Source organism: Heterodontus francisci, chromosome 10 (assembly GCF_036365525.1).
Source record: "Heterodontus francisci isolate sHetFra1 chromosome 10, sHetFra1.hap1, whole genome shotgun sequence".
NCBI lineage: Eukaryota > Metazoa > Chordata > Chondrichthyes > Heterodontiformes > Heterodontidae > Heterodontus > Heterodontus francisci.
In genome coordinates, this window is record NC_090380.1 from 63109125 (window position 1) to 63131835 (window position 22711).

A 22711-nucleotide genomic window follows, 5' to 3' on the forward strand; every position below is an offset into this window, starting at 1 on the left:
CCACTATTTCTGACAGTAAAACTAGTTATGCATGTTTTGAGGAAAAGCAGGGCTATATATTGGACTTCTTCTTTCTTTTGGGCCTCCTTATCTCGAGAGACAATGGATACGCGCCTGGAGGTGGTCAGTGGTTCGTGAAGCAGCGCCTGGAGTGGCTATAAAGGCCAATTCTGGAGTGACAGGCTCTTCCACAGGTGCTGCAGAGAAATTTGTTTGTTGGGGCTGTTGCACAGTTGGCTCTCCCCTTGCGCCTCTGTCTTTTTTCCTGCCAACTACTAAGTCTCTTCGACTCGCCACAATTTAGCCCTGTCTTAAATTAAAGAGAATTCTTTTACTAAACCGGGTACATTTATATTAACATGCACTGAGCGAAAAATATTCCCTCTGACTCGGCAGGGTGATTTTCAATTTTGACACAGTTGTAAGACTGGCAGTAGTGAATCTGCCATGCATTATACACCTCACCTGAGCTTCATTTCCAACTTCAATAAAAAGGAAAACCAGGCAGGTGTATCACAGAAAGCTTATCTGCAACTGCCAGTTTTACAGTTGCGGTGAAAGTGAAAATATCCCCATGTCAGTAATATATTGAAGGAGAGCTATTTATGTTTTAAAAAAGTAAAACATCGATATTTCTTCCCTGCTGACAGCATTGTTTTAATCAATATTGTAAATACGTTTTCTTTGTTATTCAGATGGGTTTGTTATGAAAAAGAATGTTACAGAGGACACCAGTACCTACTGGAGGAAGGAGAGTATGAGGATTGGCAGGCATGGGGTGGATTTGACAGTACAGTACAATCCATGCGATATATCCAGGCTGTGAGTTTATATTAGACTGTTTGACTAAGTCATATGGATACCAAATGCTTTCTCCTCTTTAGGTATCCATTCCCATCCTGACACCACACCTCATCCCTGAGTTGGGAGAAAAGATGGTCTGAGCTATACCCTGGCTACTCCATAGACATTGGTAATAATGCAATGCTTGGCCAATCAGGATTATCAGCTTTTGCTCTTTAAGATTAATGCTCTGCCTCTGGACACAGCTCCATTTGACAAAGTGCATTAAATGGCAATATGTGTTGGGATTCCTGTCAAGGGAGGGATTGAAACATATGATTTTATGAATGGTACTCCAAGATTTACGGGATCACAACTTCTTATTCACTGTCCAGCAGTTGCTAAAAATATATATTTTGAAAGAGGGCATTCTTTAATGGAGATGTGTCTCGCGTTCTCTTATATAGACAGCAGCTAACTCATGAGGGCTAGTAATTGCTAAAAATGGGTTGTGGAGTGAATAAAGAATTCAAGGTGGGGCTCACTTGCACTCATCTCCTTTACGATCTATTAAGATTTATTCTGTTATAGTCTGCTAAAATTAAGCAAGACTGTGGGATGATGATGATCAAAGTTAAATGCCAGGTTACTGCTTTGCTGAAAAATGCAATTGTGAAAAAAACATTGCCTCTTATTACAGCTGAGGAACTTTTAAGACACATAGTAATCTCTTATGGAATTTCTAAAGTGATCATAATTACACAAGAAACATACCATTTCTGAATGGATGGTAATGAGATATTTCAAACCTTCTGACCAAAGGAAGCAAATTATTAACTATTGGCAATGTATCTGTGGTTTGTGTTTCCTCTCAAACAGTGAAGGGAGCAGATGTGAAGCTTTATATTAATGATATCATTGGTTATATGGATCAGTGCTAGGTCATTAAAAAACTTATTAACATTAAAGCCATGATTTTAATCTAATGCACCTGCCCAGAATGGGGCATGTTTGGTTCGTCACCGACTCGGCACTTCTGGCTGAAGATTGTTGCAAATGCTTCAGCCTTATCTTTCACATCATTGAGGATGGGGATATTTGTGGAGTCACCTCCTCCAGTTAGTTGTTTAATTGTCCACCACCATTCACGGCCAAATATGGCAGGACTGCAGAGCTTAGATCTGATCCATTGGTTATGGGATCGCTTAGCTCTGTCTATCGCATGCTGCTTACGCTGTTTGGAATGCAAGTAGTCCTGGGTTGTAGCTTTACCAGGTTGACACCTCATTTTGAGGTATGCCTGGTGCTGCTCCTGGCATGCCCTCCTACACTCTTCATTGAACCAGGGCTGGTCTCCTGGCTTGATGGTAATGGTAGAGTGGGGGATATGCCGGGCCATGAGGTTACAGATTGTGGTTGAGTACAATTCTGCTGCTGCTGATGGCCCACAGTGCCTCATGGATGCCCAGTTTTGCATTGCTAGATCTGTTCGAAATCTATCCCATTTAGCACGGTGGTAGTGCCACACAACATGATGGAGGGTATCCTCAAAGTGAAGGCAGGACTTTGTCTCCACAAGGACTGGGCAGTGGTCACTCCTACCAATACTGTCATGAACAGATGCATCTGCAGCAGGCAGATTGGTGAGGACGAGGTCAAGTATGTTTTTCGCTCTTGTTGGTTCCCCCACCACCTGCTGCATACCCAGTCTTGCAGTTATGTCCTTTAGGACTCGGCCAGCTCAGTCAGTAGTGGTGCTACCAAGCCACTCTTGGTGTTGGACATTGAAGACCCCCACCCAGAGTACATTCTGTGCCCTTGCCACCCTCAGTGCTTCCTCCAAGTGGTGACCAACATGGAGGAGTACTGACTCATCAGCTGAGGGAGGGCAGTAGGTGGTAATCAGCAGATTTCCTTGCCCATGTTTGACCTGATGCCATGAGACTTCATGGGGTCTGGAGTCAATGTTGAGGACTCCCAGAGCAACTCCCTCTCGACTGTATACCACTGTGCCACCACCTCTGCTGGGTCTGTCCTGCCGGTCGGGTTCGGGACGGGTCGGGTCTCTCTTCTGGGTCCAGCATTCGGGCTTGGGTTGGGTCGGACTGGACATGGAAACAGTGCTGCCTTGCTCCGGGAAGTAATCTTCAAATGAACATTCAGGACGTCAAGGTGGAAAATGTGCAGTCCGGACTCCGCACTCTGCAGTAAAGCCTGGCTACCCGACCAAACCTGACTACATGTGTCGGGTTCGGGTTGGGTTGGGCATTTAAAAAAAATTAGAGGACTCGGGCCCAGGTTGGCTGTTGTCGGGTCGGGTTTTAATTTTATACCCGAGCCAGGCTTTAATGTCAGGTTGTTGCTTGACTGGTCTGTGGGGATAGCTCTCCTAGCTTTGGCACAAGTCCCCAGATGTTAGTAAGGAGGACTTTGCAGGGACAACAGGGCTGGGTTTGCTGCTGTTGTTTCCAGTGCCTATGTTGATGCCGGGTGGTCCATCTGGTTTCATTCTGTTTTATTGACTTCATAGCAGTTAGATACAACTGAGTGGCTTGTTAGGCCATTTAAGAGTCTGAAATGCTGTGGGTCTGGAGTCACATGTAGGCCAGCAGATTTTCTTCAAGGACATTAGTGAACCAGATGGGTTTTTACAACAATCGACAATGGTTTCATGGCCATCATTAGATTAGCTTTTTTTATTCCAGATTTTTGAATTGAATTCAAATGCCACCTTCTGCTGTGGTGGGATTTAAACCCATGTCCCCAGAGAAATACCCTGGGTTTCTGAGTTACTAGTCCAGTGATAATACCACTATGTCACCGTCACCTTGTCTGCTGCGAAATTGTGTGTACACTTGAATTACCACCACCGATCTCAGAGGCTGTAGCCTGTGGCATTTTAAACCTGTACAAATTAACTTTGTTTTAAAACACAATTCTTCAACATAAATCATTCCCAAATTCTTTCCCAAAGTGTAACAAGTGCTTTATCACATCTCTCAGAAACATCTAAAGCACAAACATCACCAAGATTAAATTAGACTTTGCAGTTACTGTTGCTATTTAAGAAGCACATTTGTGTACAGTGACATCCCACAATCAGTAATGAGATGAATAACTAGCTAACCAGGTTTTGTGATACTAATTGAGCAAGCAATGTTGGCTGCAATAATAGGAGAACTATCCATTCTTCTGCAATTAGAATCATGGGATCTTTTGCATCCACCTGAAACATCAGTTTAATAATTCTTTCTGAAAGACACACCTTCATTTTGTTGCATTTCTGGCAAAATAAGTGTTGCACAAAATATAGAAATACAATTTGTTTTTGTACAAATAGACCTGAGTTAGAATGAAGCAATGTTTGCTTAAGACTTTCAGTAATACAAATTTATGTGACAAAAACCCCCAACGCATTTCCCTGTTTTGGAATACATGGTCAGCCCCTGATAGGCTACTTCTTGATGACAAGAATCCTATCATCAGCCTAGACACAAAATCCTGGCGGTAATGTGGCAGGACCAAAAGAGGCAACTAAGCATTTAAAGGGTAGAAGAGCCCCACTGTTTGCGAAATTGACAGTCTAATTGGACTTTGAGGGTTTTGAAAGGAGGCTCCATTTACAATATCACAGAACATAGGGCCCAGGAAAGGAAATTGGGCAGTCATCAGTTTAGCAGGAATGGGATCAAGGAAGGAGGACATGGGTCAAATGGATAGGATGAGCTGAAAGAGGGCATTAGAGGAGAGAAGAAACTATAGAAAGATACTGGTTCAGGTTTAGGGCAGGGGAAAGTCTGGGGAGACTTTTGGCTTGGTAGGCCACATTGTATGAAGAGAATGGTAACCGGTGGTGATGGGATTTTGAACAAGATCAGATGCACTTCTACCACCGCAAAAAAATGAGCAGACTCTTTAGTTCCATGGTCTACAATTTCCACAAACAGATATTTTGGGCTGAATTTTACTGGTCCTCTGGAGATGGGTTGGAAAGTAGGAGGGGTCGTACAATGGCGGCAGAAGGCATTGGGAGGAGAGTCCAACATCTTCCTGCCGCCATGGGATATTGTCAATGGCAGTAGCGCGGCACCCCACAGACTGGAGGTGGGCGGCCAATTAAACCAACTAATTGGCCAATAAACAGCCACTTCCTGCCCCCACCGGCATTTTACTGGCGTTGGGACGGGTTGCCACCATGTAAAGAGACCACAAGGTAAACAGTGGTGGACTCCCAGAAGTTCCCAGGGGAGGGGGCCTTTCTTTGCGGTTGCTCCATGGCCCACGGACGGGCGGTCCTGGCAGCAATGGCCGTCTCTGCTGCTCTGACGCCGCCACTGAAGAGTTCACCCATCCAATCGCCAGGGCCTGCCTGCCTGGCCCCAGCACAGTAAAAAAGAACTTACCTGGCCTTTCAGGGCACCTCAACATGGAGGCACCCGCTACTCTCTACACCACTATCGGTGTTGCTGCCAAGCTACCAGCCCTCTGACTGAGCCATCAGCTCTGAGAGGTGGGCCGTTGCCCTCAATTGTACAGCAGTCTGGCAGCGGCCCTTTAATTGGTTACTGCCGTAAAATCCCACCTGGCGTTCTGCCATCTGTCCGCACAGTCTCGCAACCCGCTTTCGGTCCCAGCGGCAGGACAACCTGGATTTTCGTAAAACCCAACCCTTTGTGTGGAATATGTTTGCAATTACTAGTGATAATATTTTGACTATCTTTTTCACCAGGATTATATGAAACCTGAAATCGTCTTATTTGAGGAAGCAGACTTAAAGAATGGCAATAGCATTTCTGTGAATCATGACATTCCAAACTTGACAAATATAGAATATGGAACAGTGACTCGGTCAATTGAAGTAAAAAATGGAGTGTAAGTGTGTTTTCAATTTGTTTAGAATTAGATGTTGTAAGTGCCATTGAACTAACTTTCAAAATGTATCTCTATATTAGGTGGGTGGCATATCATGAAGAATATTACTCTGGAGAGCAATATATTCTAGAAAAAGGAATGTACAGAGACTACACTGACTGGGGAGGAAATGATAGCTCAATCATGTCAATACGCCCAATCCAACTGGTACGTTATTTTGCTTTTAGTAAAAAAGTGAATGTTGTTATGTATCTAGTCAACATAAAGTGCAGGTTGTACTTGTTAATTTAAGTAAATTCTTGAAGAAGATTGCCAAGTATATAAACAAAAGGAATGCAGTAAATGTGATAGATATAACCTCTCAGTTCTATATACATAGCAGGAAAGACTGAACAGGTTGGGGCTCTTTTCTCTAGAAATGAAAAGACTGAGAGATGACTTGTAGAGGCCTTTAGATTATGAAAGGGATTGATGAGGTAGACATAGGGAAGATGTTTCCACTTACAGGCGAGACCAGAACTAGGCACCATAAAGAGATAGTACCTCTACAAGACCTGCCCCAAACGCTGCCTCAGTTGTGCACAGGAAAGGCTGGGGGGAGGAATGGTCAACGTGCCTCGTGCAATCCTCCCCGTAGCGAGGAAAATCCATCTGAGAAGAAGAGGAAAGGGGAGCCAGCTGCAACCAGCGATCCAACACCGACCCCATGCCCGGAAAACCCTCTTCAATACACAGAATCCATGGAAGAGGAGGCAGCAGTGGGACAATCGGATGAGTAGCAAGTGATCAAAAGGAGAACCACAAAGAAGAAGCCCCCAAAAAAGGAACAGGTCACCACCCAAACATGAAAAAAAAAACTGGAAAAAAAACATGTTTGTACTTGCGGTTGTTCAATTTTCAGTCCATTAACACCCTATCTGTACTAATGCTTTGTCTTTCAACACACCATTAACATATTGTTTGCCTTTGCTCCACGACCTTCTGGTCAGCTATTCTGTGACCTTGTCCTATCTACACCTTCTCCTTTGTTATCTCTTGCCCCACCCCCACTTTACTTGCTTATAATCTTTTACATTTCTAATATTTGCCAGTTCTGAAGAAGGGTTACTGACCTGAAATGTTAACTCTGCTTCTCTCTCCACAGATGCTGCCAGACCTGCTGAGTATTTCCAGCATTTCTTGTTTTTATTTTAGTTTAATAATGTAACTTTCTTATTAAAGGAAAAAATGCTCACAGTGGTGAAAATATACCACCTTTATTCATAGACTCTTTACAATTACGATTAATCTTGATTCTCCTTGTGTAACACCATTGGAAATTGACTAGTTGTGAGTAAAATGTTCTTTTTATAGCCAATCATTCTTACTGAGCAAACACAGTCATGTGTTGGTGATAGAATCCATATTTCTTAATAGTGAAATGAAATGCCTGATGTTTGTTCTAGAATTCAAACACTATTCTGCTCAGTTTTAAAATACATTTTGTACTAACAATGAACCATTTTGTGTATTGAAATAATAAATTATATTTTAGACTGGCTGACCAAATATCCTGTGAATTGTATTACAGGAACCTGTTGGAGGAAATGAAGCACAGTTTCAGGTATAATAAGCATTAATTGCATAGCATTAATAAGTTGTTTCATTTAATAAATAGGTATATTCCAAAAATCTTCATTTTTATTATCATTACTGGCAGTAATATTTCGAAAGAGAATGAGACAATTTGGTCCTCTGTCATCTGTTTTGTTCACTGTCTTCATCAGTGATGTGTTGGATGGCATTAACCTCAGAAATATCTGTTAAGACACTTCTGAACCAATTGTAGCATTGCTTTTTGCACACAATGATATGTTGTTGGTAAAGTCACCTAGAGATTGTGCACTCCACTTGCTACCTTCAACACTGTGCTCCTTGGTGGGAACCCCCATGTAGCATGACTGCACAACTCAAGAGGAAATCGCAGAGGTATAGATTGGAAGATTTCCAGTTGTTAATTTTTATTGGTACCTGTTTATTTTCTAGTGGATGGCAATTTAGCTTGAGCTTTGGGACTGTGCTAAAAAGGAATAAAAAGTGCTCTGGCATTCTTAGCTTTATAACATTCTGTGCTACAGAGCCAATTCTAGATGTTTACATTATGTGTGGGATTTATTTTCTGAAACGGTTATGGTCCCTCAGAAAATGTACATCTTTGATAATTTATTTGGTGCATTTTGAAATGGACATTTTATATGGACTCGAAAGTCTTAATACTTCTGATGAGAGAATATGTCCCACTAAGCTGGATGGAAAACGACTGTAATCTTTTGGGCCTCCTTATCTCGAGAGACAATGGATACGCGCCTGAAGGTGGTCAGTGGTTTGTGAAGCAGCGCCTGGAGTGGCTATAAAGGCCAATTCTGGAGTGACAGGCTCTTCCACAGGTGCTGCAGAGAAATTTGTTTGTTGGGGCTGTTGCACAGTAGGCTCTCCCCTTGCGCCTCTGTCTTTTTTCCTGCCAACTACTAAGTCTCTTCGACTCGCCACAATTTAGCCCTGTCTTTATGGCTGCCCGCCAGCTCTGGCGAATGCTGGCAACTGACTCCCACGACTTGTGATCAATGTCACACGATTTCATGTCGCGTTTGCAGACGTCTTTATAACGGAGACATGGACGGCCGGTGGGTCTGATACCAGTGGCGAGCTCGCTGTACAATGTGTCTTTGGGGATCCTGCCATCTTCCATGCGGCTCACATGGCCAAGCCATCTCAAGCGCCGCTGACTCAGTAGTGTGTATAAGCTGGGGGTGTTGGCCGCTTCAAGGACTTCTGTGTTGGAGATATAGTCCTGCCACCTGATGCCAAGTATTCTCCGAAGGCAGCGAAGATGGAATGAATTGAGACGTCGCTCTTGGCTGGCATACGTTGTCCAGGCCTCGCTGCCGTAGAGCAAGGTACTGAGGACACAGGCCTGATACACTCGGACTTTTGTGTTCCGTGTCAGTGCGCCATTTTCCCACACTCTCTTGGCCAGTCTGGACATAGCAGTGGAAGCCTTACCCATGCGCTTGTTGATTTCTGCATCTAGAGACAGGTTACTGGTGATAGTTGAGCCTAGGTAGGTGAACTCTTGAACCACTTCCAGAGCGTGGTCGCCAATATTGATGGATGGAGCATTTCTGACATCCTGCCCCATGATGTTCGTTTTCTTGAGGCTGATGGTTAGGCCAAATTCATTGCAGGCAGACGCAAACCTGTCGATGAGACTCTGCAGGCATTCTTCAGTGTGAGATGTTAAAGCAGCATCGTCAGCAAAGAGGAGTTCTCTGATGAGGACTTTCCGTACTTTGGACTTCGCTCTTAGACGGGCAAGGTTGAACAACCTTCCCCCTGATCTTGTGTGGAGGAAAATTCCTTCTTCAGAGGATTTGAACGCATGTGAAAGCAGCAGGGAGAAGAAAATCCCAAAAAGTGTGGGTGCGAGAACACAGCCCTGTTTCACACCACACAGGATAGGAAAGGGCTCTGATGAGGAGCCACCATGTTGAATTGTGCCTTTCATATTGTCATGGAATGAGGTGATGATACTTAGTAGCTTTGGTGGACATCCGATCTTTTCTAGTAGTCTGAAGAGACCACGTCTGCTGACGAGGTCAAAGGCTTTGGTGAGATCAATGAAAGCAATGTAGAGGGGCATCTGTTGTTCACGGCATTTCTCCTGTATCTGACGAAGGGAGAACAGCATGTCAATAGTCGATCTCTCTGCACGAAAGCCACACTGTGCCTCAGGGTAGACGCGCTCGGCCAGCTTCTGGAGCCTGTTCAGAGCGACTCGAGCAAAGACTTTCCCCACTATGCTGAGCAGGGAGATTCCACGGTAGTTGTTGCAGTCACCGCGGTCACCTTTGTTTTTATAGAGGGTGATGATGTTGGCATCGCGCATGTCCTGGGGTACTGCTCCCTCGTCCCAGCACAGGCATAGCAGTTCATGTAGTGCTGAGAGTATAGCAGGCTTGGCACTCTTGATTATTTCAGGGGTAATGCTGTCCTTCCCAGGGGCTTTTCCGCTGGCTAGGGAATCAATGGCATCACTGAGTTCCGATTTGGTTGGCTGTATGTCCAGCTCATCCATGACTGGTAGAGGCTGGGCTGCATTGAGGGCAGTCTCAGTGACAGCATTCTCCCTGGAGTACAGTTCTAGGTAGTGCTCAACCCAGCGGTCCATCTGTTTGCGTTGGTCAGTGATTATGTCCCCCGATTTAGATTTGAGGGGGGTGATCTTCTTGATGGTTGGCCCAAGAGCTCTCTTCATGCCATCATACATTCCTCTGATGTTTCCGGTGTCTGAGGCCAGCTGAATATGACTGCATAGGTGTTGCCAGTAGTCGTTTGCGCAACGCCTAGCCGTTCTTTGTGCAGTACTTCTGGCTGCTTTAAGTGCTGCGGATGTTAAATCGCTGGGGGCTTTCTTGTAGTTCAAAAGTGCAATGCGCTTAGCGGCTATGACAGGTTCCAGCTCTTCATTATGAGATTGAAACCAGTCTGCATTTCTCTTCGCACGTTTGCCGTAGGTGGTCAAAGCTGACTCATAGATGGCGTCTCTGATGTGGGCCCACTTGGTCTCAGCATCCCCTGTGGGAGTGTTTTGAAGGGCTGTTACAAGTGAATTTAGAAATTTTTGTAACAGCTGTGGGTGAGAAATTCTGCTCGTGTTGATGCGCGGGTGGCCCTTCTGCTTGGAATGATGCAACTTCTTTGGTCTGAGTCTAACCTTGCTGCACACCAGGGAGTGGTCGGTGTCGCAGTCCGCACTGTGGAAGCTGCGTGTGATTTGAACACTGTTTAAGGCGGCTCGCCTTGTGACAATGAGGTCTAGCTGGTGCCAACGACGTGATCTTGGGTGCCTCCATGAAACCTGGTGACAGGGTTTAGTGTGAAAGAACGAGTTGGTGATGCAGAGGTTATGATAGGTACACAACTCAAGCAGTCTCTGCCCGTTCTCATTCATCCTTCCAACGCCATAGCGCCCAAGGCAGGAGGGCCATGAGTCATGGTCGGCCCCAACCCTGGCATTAAAGTCCCCCAGCAGGAATAGGTGTTCGGTGTTGGGGATGCTGCTAATGATGTTATGGAGTTGTTCATAGAACTGGTCTTTAGCTTCAGGTGCGGAACAGAGTGTTGGAGCATAGATGCTGAGTAGGTGTACTGGACCAGAGGTGGTGAGCAGTCGGATGGACAGTATGCGTTCCGAGCCATTTGAGGGAGGCTCTATCATGCTGAGCAAGGAGTTTCTGATGGCGAAGCCCACTCCATGCTGTCTTGGTTCTTCAGGATCCCTGCCCTGCCAGAAGAAGGTGTAGTCTTGCTCTGCTAGAGAGCCACTCGCGGGGAGGCGAGTCTCCTGAAGTGCTGCAATGTCCACATTGAGTCTACTGAGCTCGTTGTTAATGATGGCGGTCTTCCGAGAATCGTTGATTTGTGTAAGGTCTTCCGACAGGCCAGGACACATAGTTCTGACGTTCCAGCTTGCAAAGCGAAGGGCTGGTACCTTCTTTCCTTTTTTCATGTTGTTTGGTGCGGTGTATCAGTCCACCTTTCGGGCAATGACCCTGAGCTCCAAGCACCCATTGAAGCAGGCAGACTGTGGCGGGACAGAACCTTATTGACCGGGGGCTGCCCGGTTTGAGGCGGGCGGTAGCTGTCCAGTGAGGTGCAATGACCTCTCCCACCGACAAAGGCAACCCGTGGCGCCCAGTTTCTACGCCAATTTATCTGGACTTATAACCCGTAACTGCTGCCTTCCGTGTTGTTTCAGTCGCTGTGAGGCAACTATGGAGTGACCTCTCCATGGCGCATGCCTGGGCAAATTTATGGAGGTTGAGAGTTGCCCAGTCGTCAAAACCCCCCTCTCGGCCTTTCTGGTGGGGTCCAAAGGAGTGCAGGACACGACGTTTGGCACCAGTATGGCTGCAGGAACTGCCGGAAACATGCCAAAGGTGACACATGACCGCCTACGGGGTTCCGCTCCGGATTTTCTGTTAGGGTTTAATAGTGAATTATAATAGTGAATTATATTCATTGTGGGAAAATGGTATTAGCAAAATTATGCACTTGCTTCTTAATTCTTATTTGAAGTTGTTTCTTGCTCTACCACTACTTTTTTGAGCCTAGAAATTACTATTGATGTTAATTTTGCATGGTAGCCCTTTGTGTGCTATTTTATTGCAAAGGTTAAACAATTTACTTTAAATCTGTTAAGGCCTCCATTAAAATAAGGGACAAAAGAATGTCACATGAAAACATTAAATGTTCATCTGATGATATTGCCAGCTGTGGGCTTTGGTCCCAAAATGAATCACTATTGTTTTGTATCAAAGTAGCTTCTCATTACAGTAACTCTCACAGAGCCTTATGATCTTCATCACATGGCTGCACACATCACCTTGACCTTTTGCTGTCATTTGCTGTCTTGTGCTTTCTGAGCCAGCATCTTTGGATCCCAAAGGGAAGAGGTGATCTATTTAGGTCCACAGCATAACATTTGCCGTGTTTGAGAGGAGCAGTGCTGTTCTATTGCCACTTCCTTTTATGCTTCTGTGCCTTCATTAATATGCAACTCTTCAAAATTGCTTTTCAATCAAAATCCTACATAATTTAAGCTGAATTCTTTTTTAGATGAGAGTCTTGACTTTCAAGGAGATTTGATATGACCAAGGATAAAATAAACCTAAATCATTAATCAAGTGCCAGGTTGAGGAATAAGTGAGCATAATCAATTTAGAGGTCACAAACTATTACTAATTATTCATTTAATCGTGAGTTGGGATTTCTTATCAACCTGCTTTAATATTACCCAAGTTTATGAAAGGGAAAAGTTTTATGTCATGTCAATATGAAATATATTTGAATGACTATTAAGTATAGCATGTAAGTGTACTGTAGATTATACTTAGTAGACCCAAATATCAACAATCCCAATCTAGCACCATAAACATGGTGCAGCAAGAATCGGAAAATGTCAGTGGAAAGAAAGCCTGGTCCCACTGAGTCTCCAGAGTGAGGATGTAATCAGGCCATTTAAATAAAATAGCCATTAGTATCTGCACCTCTTGGACACAATGCAAAAGGTGATGATAGAATACTGCATATTAAAAAGGCTGCGTTTGCTGAAAAGGCAACCACTAGGTGGCGCTGCACTGGCACATGCACTTATGCAGCCTGTTCCACTAAAACATCGCAGTCTGCGACATTCAGGCAGCTGCCAGGACTAAAGATGGCGCCGCTCAAATAATCACACAAAGGCAACGTAAACCCATGGCAGCACACAATGGCCAGAGAGAGCGGGTGAGGGAAGAGGAGAGCGAGTGGCCAGAGAGCGCAGGTGGGTGGAGTGAGTGGCTGGAGAGAGTGGGTGGGCAGGGGGAGAGAGAGCCGGGCGGGCTGGGGGAGAGAGCGCGGAAGGGGGGGGGGGGAAGAGGGTGGGCGGTGGGGAGAGAGCGGGCGGGGGGGGGGAGAGATTAGGCGGGAGGTGGGGAGAGCGCGGACGGGGGGGGAGAGAGCGGGCGGTGGGGAGAGAGTGGGCGGGAGGTGGGGAGAGAGCCGAGCGGGCGGGGGGAGAGAGTGCGGGAGGCGGGGGGGAAGAGAGCGGGTGGTGGGGAGAGAGCGGGCGGGGGGGGGGGGGGGCGCGAGTGGCTGGAGAGTGCGGCCAGGGGGGAGGAGGAGAGCACACCTGCATCCGCCGCCACCAAGGTCTCCGGCCACTCTCTCCCCGCTTCCCCCCCACTTCCCCCCCGCTTCCCCGTGTTACGCAATGTCATCTGCGCATGCACCAAACAGTCCTGGCATTGCAGAACGCCACGCATGCGCAGAGAACAGGAGTCCGTTTGCGCATGTGCGCAGCTTGGCGCAGTCTGATGATGTCAGTGGCCAGCTGCGGTGTCAAGAATCACTTTGCATTAAAAAAGCCAGCAGGACTGGCTAAAATTGCTGGAGAGCTGGCTGCTTGGTGACAAGAGCTATCAGATGCACACTTAGCTGATGACTCCTCTCAGGAACCTACACTCAGCAGCCAAGCTGTGCTGCAATCAGATCCATGTCTAGATGAGACCCCTTGCTGTGCAGACCATTGGAACCCTCAAGCAATGATTCCACTGCCTGAACAGGTCTAGTGGCATCCTCCATTACAGCCCAAAAAGAGTCCTGTATGACTTGTGGTTTGCTGTTTGCTGCATAACTTTGTTCTGCAACTGGAACTATACATGAAGCCACCATTTGAGGAAGACCTTCAGAAAGCTAAGGGCAATACCACGAATGGCATCGAGGATGGCAAAGAAGCAGAAGTGTCCCAAAGCTTTTCAGCAGCAGCTCATTGAAGAGCGCTCCAGATGAACAATTCCCACGCCCTACATTAACAGTTATGTTCAGTATTTATCCCAGTGCTACTATCCTTCAATAAGCATAGTGCACATGCTGAGAAGAAACATCAGGGGCTGAATTTTACCGGCCCCTTGACGCCATGGGTCACGGCGCGGGGGCCAGTAAAATTCTGCAGGGAGAGGCCCGCCTCGACCCGTGATGTCGAGAAGGGCCCGCCGCAAATTACCGGCTGCGGGGGGACCTCGGTGCAGCTGCACCCCCCTCCTGCCACACGGCGGCGGCACTCCAATTAGATTATGTTAAACGGTATTTACCTCTGCAAAATATGCATCCCGCCGCCTCGCCATGTACACTTCCTGATTTTATTTTGAATGGGCGGCCGTCACATGCTGTCCCGTTCACGATTAGAAAAGCTGGCTGGTCATCGGAGGCACAAGGTTTTGTGAAAGAATGTACGTTCCTTTTCAGGGGTCTCATTCTGCATACTGTAAAGGAGGAGGGAAGAGCAGGATACACAGTGGTCTCACTCTGCATTCTTAAAGGGAGGAGGGAGGGGGTCTAGGATTGCTCGAGTGAAAGTTCTGTAGGTATGAAGGGAGGTACTGTGTACCCTCCCTCCGTAAACAGTGTACGCTCTGTGTTTGTGAAGAAGCAATGACACTCTAGGCACCCTGTGTGTGAGGAGGGTGCCAGAAAGGGCAGGAACATTTAGGATATGTGGATGGTGGGGACAATCGATTCAGCTGATAGGATCTTGATGTGATCATGCTGTGCCACTGAGTGTTTACCAAGATGGGCAATGCCATAGCATGCCACATAGTTGATCCAGGAAAGCAGCTGATATACCCATCAATACCAATCCATGCCCTGTTAGGAACCTTTGAATACATGAAGGGTTCAACTTTATTTATCACATAGAAATAGTTATGGCTCATCCTACATTGTGTGATCCTCTGCTCCGTATGCACCAGAGGCAAAATCAACAGGCAGGCGCGATCCATGTAGAGGCCCCTAGTCTTGAGCAGCAGCCCCCAAGGGGAGCTCGCCATTACGATTGCTGTGCATCTACAGGCCCCACATGACATGACATGATGTCAGAGCACCAGTGTCAGAGGCGATTGTGCATGTAGAGAGGGTGGTGACACGTCTCTGTGCCCTGCTCAAAGATGACCTGCAGCGCATGGGCTTCGGTGGACATCCTATGCCTTTGTTCCTCAAGCTTGACGGCTCTGAAGCTTTTTAGAGGCCCACGAGAGACCTTTGTGGGGTCACACAGTCAGCAGTGTACCGCTGCAAGGGGGAGGTCACCAATGCCCTGTACCGGAGGGCCAGTGAGTATCTCCACTTCAGGATGGACTTTCTCAGCCAGGCCCACAGTGCCATTGGTTTCAGCACCATTGCTGGAGAACCATAGGCTATAATGTTCATAGACTGCACCCATATGGCCATCAGGCCTCCCCGCCAAGCTACCACCTGCAAACGTCACCATTAAAGTAGTCCTCTCAATTTAGGTGAAGCTGGTATGTGATCATCGCAGATGCTTCCTGCAAATGTGTGACTGCTTCTCAGGCAGCTGCCATGACACCTGGGTCTTGCGCCAGTCCCGGCTGCCGCCGCTGTTCACTAAACTGGCTCAGATGGAGGGGTGGCTTCTTGGAGATAAGGGCTATCCTTTGCAGACATGGCTCCCAACACCAGTGAGAGACCCCACCACTGCTGCAGAGTAGAGATACAACAGCAGCCACTAAAGCCACCATTGAGCAGGAGATCGGCATGCTGAAAGAGCGCCTCCAATGCCTGTATGGATAGGGTGATGCTCTGTACTACAGGTCAAAAAGGCCAGCTCCTTTCTTTGCTGCTCTGCACAACTACACACCCAATAGGGACCAGGCCTGGCATGATGAGGAGAGACGTCAACTGGATTCCTGCTCAGACTATGAGGATGCTGAGGACCTACAACATGAAAGACGCATGGGAGGGCAGATGGCACCCAGGCTCTGCACGCAGGGCTAGCAGTGAGCTAGGGATGTACGGAAGTGGCTTATCAGACAAAAGCTCTCTGCTCCATAGGAACTGACATGAGCTCTGCAAGCCACACATCACCCTCGCTCACCTGCTGTGCACCAGTCCACATCTACAGCATCCCTGTGTAAACCATTAGAGGCAGCAGCTGACTGAGCCAATGTCCATGTCACTGCATCCGTGGAGACGCTCATGAGTAATGGTGGCATGGCAATGATGTTATTGCATATGTTGGCTCTCCTGAAGGGCCAACGGTGCAAAGAGATGTGACATTGGTGCTACATGCTGGCACACATCATTCACACAGAGAAAAGGACACACATGCTGGTGAGGAACATTTAGTGAAAGATGTATTTACATTGCTGTGACACCCGTGCATTCCCATTTGTGTCAGTGTGTTTTCTTTAAACATTTGTGGGTGCCCCTTCTTGGTGATCAGATTGCCTTTTGGCTGTGGATAACTTCAGTGGTCGTCCTCTGCGCGCACGAGGCCTGGAGGGCCCCGGCTCGCTGGGGGGATCCTGCATCATCACAGAACCCTTCTCAGGTGTCACGGCTGCTGGAGCTTCACTCACATGCAGAGGGGCGAGCATCCACATTGGAATCGTCTGGAGGGGGCACCAGATATGGTCTGCTGGCGCGCTTCCTCCATCTCAGGGTACTTTGGAACCCGTCTGCCCTCCTGGGAGGGAGCAGGGGCAGTCTCCATGCCCCTGGTCCCTCTCGCGCCTAGCCACTGCTCGGTGGATGTGATGGTAGCGCGAGTGAGAGCATGTCTGAGTGTATTATTTGATTCTGGATCACCACAAGGGCCGCCGCCGCCTCAGTAGATGACGCCAGGCGCTCATATGCCTGCGACATGGCAGCAGTCATGGCGTGGTGAGACTCCCCTATCGTCTGTTCAAGACTGCGGATGGCCTGTGGCATCTCCACCTGGAGTTCCCATAACTTTCCCAACAGCTTCGCCTGCCCTGGTCTGTCAATAGCAGCGCATCATCATAAACCTCATGCTCACCATTGCCCTGGCTGCTCAGAGGCCTCCGACTGTCAGGAGCCATAGCTGTCTCAGCCTCAGTCAGGTGCTTGGGCGCGTGTGCAATGCTCTCACCAGATTGTGACCCACACTCTAAGGCCGAACGGATACCCACTGAGGTGACAATATCTACGCTGGTAGAAGGTGCGTTAGTCTCATGGGATTGTGCTTCCTCAGAGTCTGGCTCTTCCTCCGAGGTGGCGGATGGCACGCGCCCAGGTGGGTTCGACTCTGTTCTTTCACCTTGAAGACACAATGGGAAAAGGACATTGTCGGTTCTGCTGTAACACACTTTACAATGTCAGCAGCATTGCATTACCGAACCAACAATACACAGTGCCCATCTTTAATATCAATTAGACATCTGCTCACTTCGGAGCCCGATGTCAATCTGCCCGAATAAGTGCGGCTGCTGCCTTGGCATCAGCTGCATGCCTCCTCCTCGGAATCCGTCAATCGAAGCAGATTGGCAGGACCTCCTCCGGTGCGAATTGTGGGCCTTCTTTGCCTGGAGAGGCAAGGGGGCAGATATTAACAGGATGACACATGTAAAAAGACAGTGCTGGCCACAAAGCTGGTGGGTTCTTGGTGTGCACCTCTGAGTGATCCACTTATGTAGGTGCCTGAGCATCGGACAAGGGTATGTTGTGCTATCCATTGCACCATTCATGGTGCTTATTCCCTCTCCGCCCAACCTCCCATTCTTCGACACAGCAGTGGCATACAGACGCCACTCTGTGTGGGCGCACCCAGTTTCAAAGGAGCCCTGATAGACATTGGTACTTACTTTCACACTTCTTAGCAGGTCATTCATTCGTTTTTGGCACTGCGCCCAGTCGCACTGGATGGCACCACGGCTGCTCACCTCCTGAGCCACCTCCAACCAGGCTGCCTTGGTCAGGTGAGAGGGCCTCTTCCTGCCATCGCTGGGGAAGAGGACCTCCCACCTTGCATGCACAGCCTGGAGGTGGGCGGGCAGAGAGGCATCCCTGAACCGTGGTGCCACCCTTTAACGCTGCTGTCTCTCCATAATGTTGTATCCCTTTAATTTGCCACACTGTGTCCAGGAATCCTCTTTGATGCAGGCACAACTGCTGTACTGGCAGCCCTTTAAATAGGGCCCCAGCACATAACTTGCAGCTGTGCCAGCGTGCAGCATGGAGCCGGCAGTCCCGCACACACCCCCCACGTAATATGAGGGGAGGTGGCACGCGGCCTCTATGGAAATGAGCCCCCGCGATTAATATCGCAGGGGCTCGGCGGTGGCCAGTGAATGCGGCACGCCGCCCAGTTCAAATGGCGTTGCCCCAGGTGTGGGCAAGTGGAGGAAATTGTTGTCATGACACTAACAGGTATTAAGTGTGTGAGTACAAACAGAAAGAGGTACAGTGAAGTGTCCTATTGTAATTGGAGAGAGGCTCGTAAAGCAGGGCAGTAAAGGATTGCAAGTACTGGACTAGAGGCTGGAGTTGGAGGTCTGTGTAGAGAATAAGAGATTTCAAGAAGAGTCTTCAAATTTCAAACTTTGCCAATCCTGGTAAACTCATTAAATTTCTTCCTGCACTGCAGCCAGGTCCTAGGAACTATGCTGTTAGCATTGACCTGCTTAGCCACATCTCTCTGTTGCAGCTGGCAAATTCTACAGAGCACTCATCACCCATCTGAAGGAAAGACATCCTTCCTGGTCCTCACTTGTTCCATGAGAAACTCTACTGCAGCATCTGATAATTGGGGTGCTCAGGCTGTCATCATTCAGCTTGATGCTTCAATAATTATTTGTCCATTCACCACCATCGAAAACTCTACCCCCCCCCCCCCGCCCCTTTAAGAGCTGAAGATTGTCTTTAAGAAGCAATAGAACCATTGCATTTCCTACAATCCCAAACAGTGAGCTGTCTACAAGCAGTGCAATTAGCACCAGCAGCCCAACTCCTATATTTATATGAGGCCTGATCACGAAAATCATTTGTGCATCCCGCTAACGTCACCAGACAGGCAGACCAGATGCCCCACTCACTGATCAGCGCCACAAACAAAAATTGACCCCAATGGCATTATACCAACACTAACTGACAGCAGCCAAGAAGACCCAATGCAAAAATGGATCGCCTTTACAATAGGTTTAAAAATAAAACCCACAGATTTACATTGATGTATCCACCTTCTGCTGGAGGCTAACACCACAAAAGCTTGAAGCCAAAAATCAATATAAATCAGCTTAGGAAACCCTTTTGATTAATTGTGGTGGTCAAAGCAAGAGATGCATTGGCACAGCTTGGCAGTGCCCCAACTTACTATATGGTAGAATATGGTGCTTACATGATTTTGCATGCAGTGTGCTCCCAATAACAACTGTGGCATAAGGAAGACATCTGCTCCTCCAACCAGACAGCTTGTATGTAGGATGAACATTTGAAATTAGGTTGTCTTACAGGTTATTTTCAAGAGGATGGGGGAGGGGGAAATAAAATGTTTCAAAATGTATACTTCCTTACTGTATATTATTGTATTGAAGACTGTGGAAAGGTTAACTGTGATATGGAGGTTCTTCTATGTTGTTCCATCTGTAAAGACATGGGCTGGGATTTTGCTGTAATAATAACAGCAAGGCTCTCAGCAATTGCCATTATTACAAGGTAAATCTTACAGCAGCCTCTGGGTCTGCACATGCAGAAATCCAGAAGTTGCTGTCAGAGATACCCTGCTTCTCCATTGGGTGCGCTGTCGCAGTCCTCAGTGATAGACTCGGTATTGAAATCACCGTAATGGCGTAAACTTAGGTATTTACCCACGAATTCCACACTAAAGACAGATGAAAAGGTTATGGCTACTGCATTATGGGTAGCAAGTGATAATTACTGCTGAACAAACTCCCTGGTCCTGAAAAATAAATTTTGCAAGTATGGAGTCTCATTTTCTCAGAAGAAAATTAATGTTACAGATTTTAATTTTTGGGGTTTTTTTTTCTGTTTGTCTCTTTTATCTCTCTCCCTTAATCCCACCCATATGTCTAATCTTTATTTTGCTTCCTGCACATAATTTAAATATAATGTATATTTCCTTTTTTTAACTTCCTGGTTTGCAGTCTGTGTGGCTCGGTGAGGATTCTTCAATCTGATTGGTTGAAGAGCCTTACTGTTGCTTGCCTTGCTCACAGATTACACAGATGCCCTGTCATCGGAGCACACTGTGTCAGACACCCAATTAGTGGAAATCCCCACTGACAACCCCGCAAAAAGTCTCCTGGCAACTGTATGCGAGGTGAGTGGCAAAAGCCATACCTTCGCCATTGAGAGTGAAGTCTAGGCCATGATGTAAATAAATGAATAAGCCTATTATGGAAAAGATTTTAGAAAGTTACAAAATTACTGTTACGCATCTGTATTACAGCTCCGAGCACACAATGGAATTGATTTTCAGGGAGAAAGTGTTGAATTTGTAACAGAAATGCCCAGTTTATCATCTTTACAACCAAATTCGTTTAAAGTTCTTCGTGGTTGGTAAGAGTGCAAAAACATTTACTTTTATTGGATGTGAAGCATTTGAGACAAAAATTCAAATTCTTTTTCTTGTCTGCTTGTATAAGCCCTTAACCCTAGTAACCTGCATAAACTGTTGTTACCCTTTCCTATCTAAAATAAGTCTTCACTTGATAAAACGTATACATTTTTTGTAAAACTGCTTTGCTCGGCCCTGTTTGTGGAGAATCTTTATAAAGAACAGGTTTATGGTTTTATAGAATCATAGAATAATTCAGCTCAGAAGGAGGCTATTCAGCCCACCAGGTTTACCCCAGCTCTTCCAAACAGCAATTCAGTTAGTCCCACACATCCGTTCCTCATATCCCCGCAATTCCTTCTCCTTCAAATAGTATTCCAATTCCCTTTTGAAAGCTACAATTGAATCTGTTTCCACCACCCTATAAGGCAGTGCAATCCAAACCTTAACCACTTGTTGCATAAAAAAGCTTTTTCTCAGCATAGCTAGTCTGGTGAAGTGCTGATGCTTTCAGCAATTCAGCTGGTATGACAGTACCTGTCTCAAGCGGAAACATAGACACCTGGACTTTTTTGTTGGCATCCTTCCATCTACGAAAGATGATGAGCACGCAGCAAACAATCCATTTAGGTGGGGTGTCTTCTCTTGGTGCAGCTTTGCTAATGGCTGTGAAGGCCAATGCTTGAGAGGCAGGTTCTGCCACAAGTGCCGCACATGAAACTGCTAAGTGACACTGTGAGTTGTTTTTCATTGGCGTCTGTTGCCAAGCTGCTATAGTCACTGGGCGTCGTGTTAGTGCACGCCGGTCCACAGGATGTGTCAGCATTTCCCTCTTTCACCAGCTAGTGACTGCCAGGTACGACAGTCGACATTTAGGGCCTTCAGATCATGTTTGTAAGCATCATTGAAGTGGAGCTTTGGGCACCCCACTGGCTGGGACCTGACAACACCTATCCTAATGGAACTGGAACTAGGTACATAGGAACAAAAGGAGGCTATTTAGCCCCCTTGAACCTGCTCTGCCATTCAACGAGATCATGGCTGATCTGTATATTAACTCCATTTACCCACCTATGCTCAACAAAAATTTTTTCAATCTCGTTTTTAAAAATTCCAATTGTCCCCCAGCATCCACATGCAGGGAGAGTTCCAGATTTCTACTACCCTTCATGTGAAAAGGTGATTTCTGATTTCAGGCCTAAATGATCTAGCTCTAATTTCAAGATCATGTCTCCTTGTCCTTGATTACTCCACCAGAGGAAATAGTCTCTCTGTATGTACCCTATTGAATCCCTCTAACATTTTAATGATCTTAATCTCCTAAATTCAAGGGAATACCAGATAAGGATTTTGTGTAAAACTGCTTTTTTCAGCCCTGTTTATGGAGAATCTAGAAGAGCTCCTGTTTATAAAGAACAGGTTTATGGTGTTATAGAATTATAGAATAATTCAGCAGAGAAGGAGGCTTTCAGTCAATCAGGTTTGCCCTAGCTCTTCCAGAAAGAGACCAGAATGGGGGAGGAGGCATTCTTTGGCCTCAGTGCCTTTAGTTATTTTAACAGTGTAATGGGGCGACTAAGTTAACATCTATCCCATTCAGGGAGCATATGGCTGGTCGATGCAGTGAACATCGGGAATTAGATTGCATTATGTAACCTGTTCCAAATTAATAATTAAATGACGCTCATGCCAGTTTCAAGTAAGTGCTTCCAACACCACCCTGACCTACAAGTAGGAAATTGTGAGTGACACAAGTGAGTGGAGATCTGGCATCATGGATAGCATAAAAAAAGACTTGCATTGATATAGAGCCTTTCACAACCATCGGATCCCAGACAATAACTGGGTGGTATAACTAAACAAAAAGGAAGAATTGCATTTATATATTTGCCACACATAAATCCTCCCCAGAGCTATTTTTTACACAATTATATTTGGCCATCTAGTACCAGCATTTCATAAAATGACTTATCAATATATAATTTAGGAATTACTGCATAAAATATAATATGCAATGCCTCCAAATCTGAAATTCTTCTTTCAATATAGAACATAGTGGGCTGAATTTTACAGGCCCCTTGACGCCCGCAGGTCGTGGCGTGGGGGCTGGTAAAATGCTGCGGGGAGAGGCCCGCCTTGACCTGC

General features: G+C 46.6%; 1 protein-coding gene across 1 annotated transcript in view; it reads left to right on the forward strand.

The window, feature by feature from the left end:
• Positions 1-1287: 1287 nt before the first annotated feature.
• Positions 1288-22711, forward strand: part of LOC137374186 (beta/gamma crystallin domain-containing protein 3-like) — a 43144-nt gene continuing 21720 nt past the window's right edge. The window contains exons 1-5 of the mRNA XM_068039973.1: positions 1288-1317; positions 5513-5655; positions 5736-5862; positions 7226-7258; positions 20459-20568. Of these exons, the coding sequence (XP_067896074.1) occupies positions 1288-1317; positions 5513-5655; positions 5736-5862; positions 7226-7258; positions 20459-20568 (443 nt within the window). The remainder of the gene's footprint in view (positions 1318-5512; positions 5656-5735; positions 5863-7225; positions 7259-20458; positions 20569-22711) is intronic.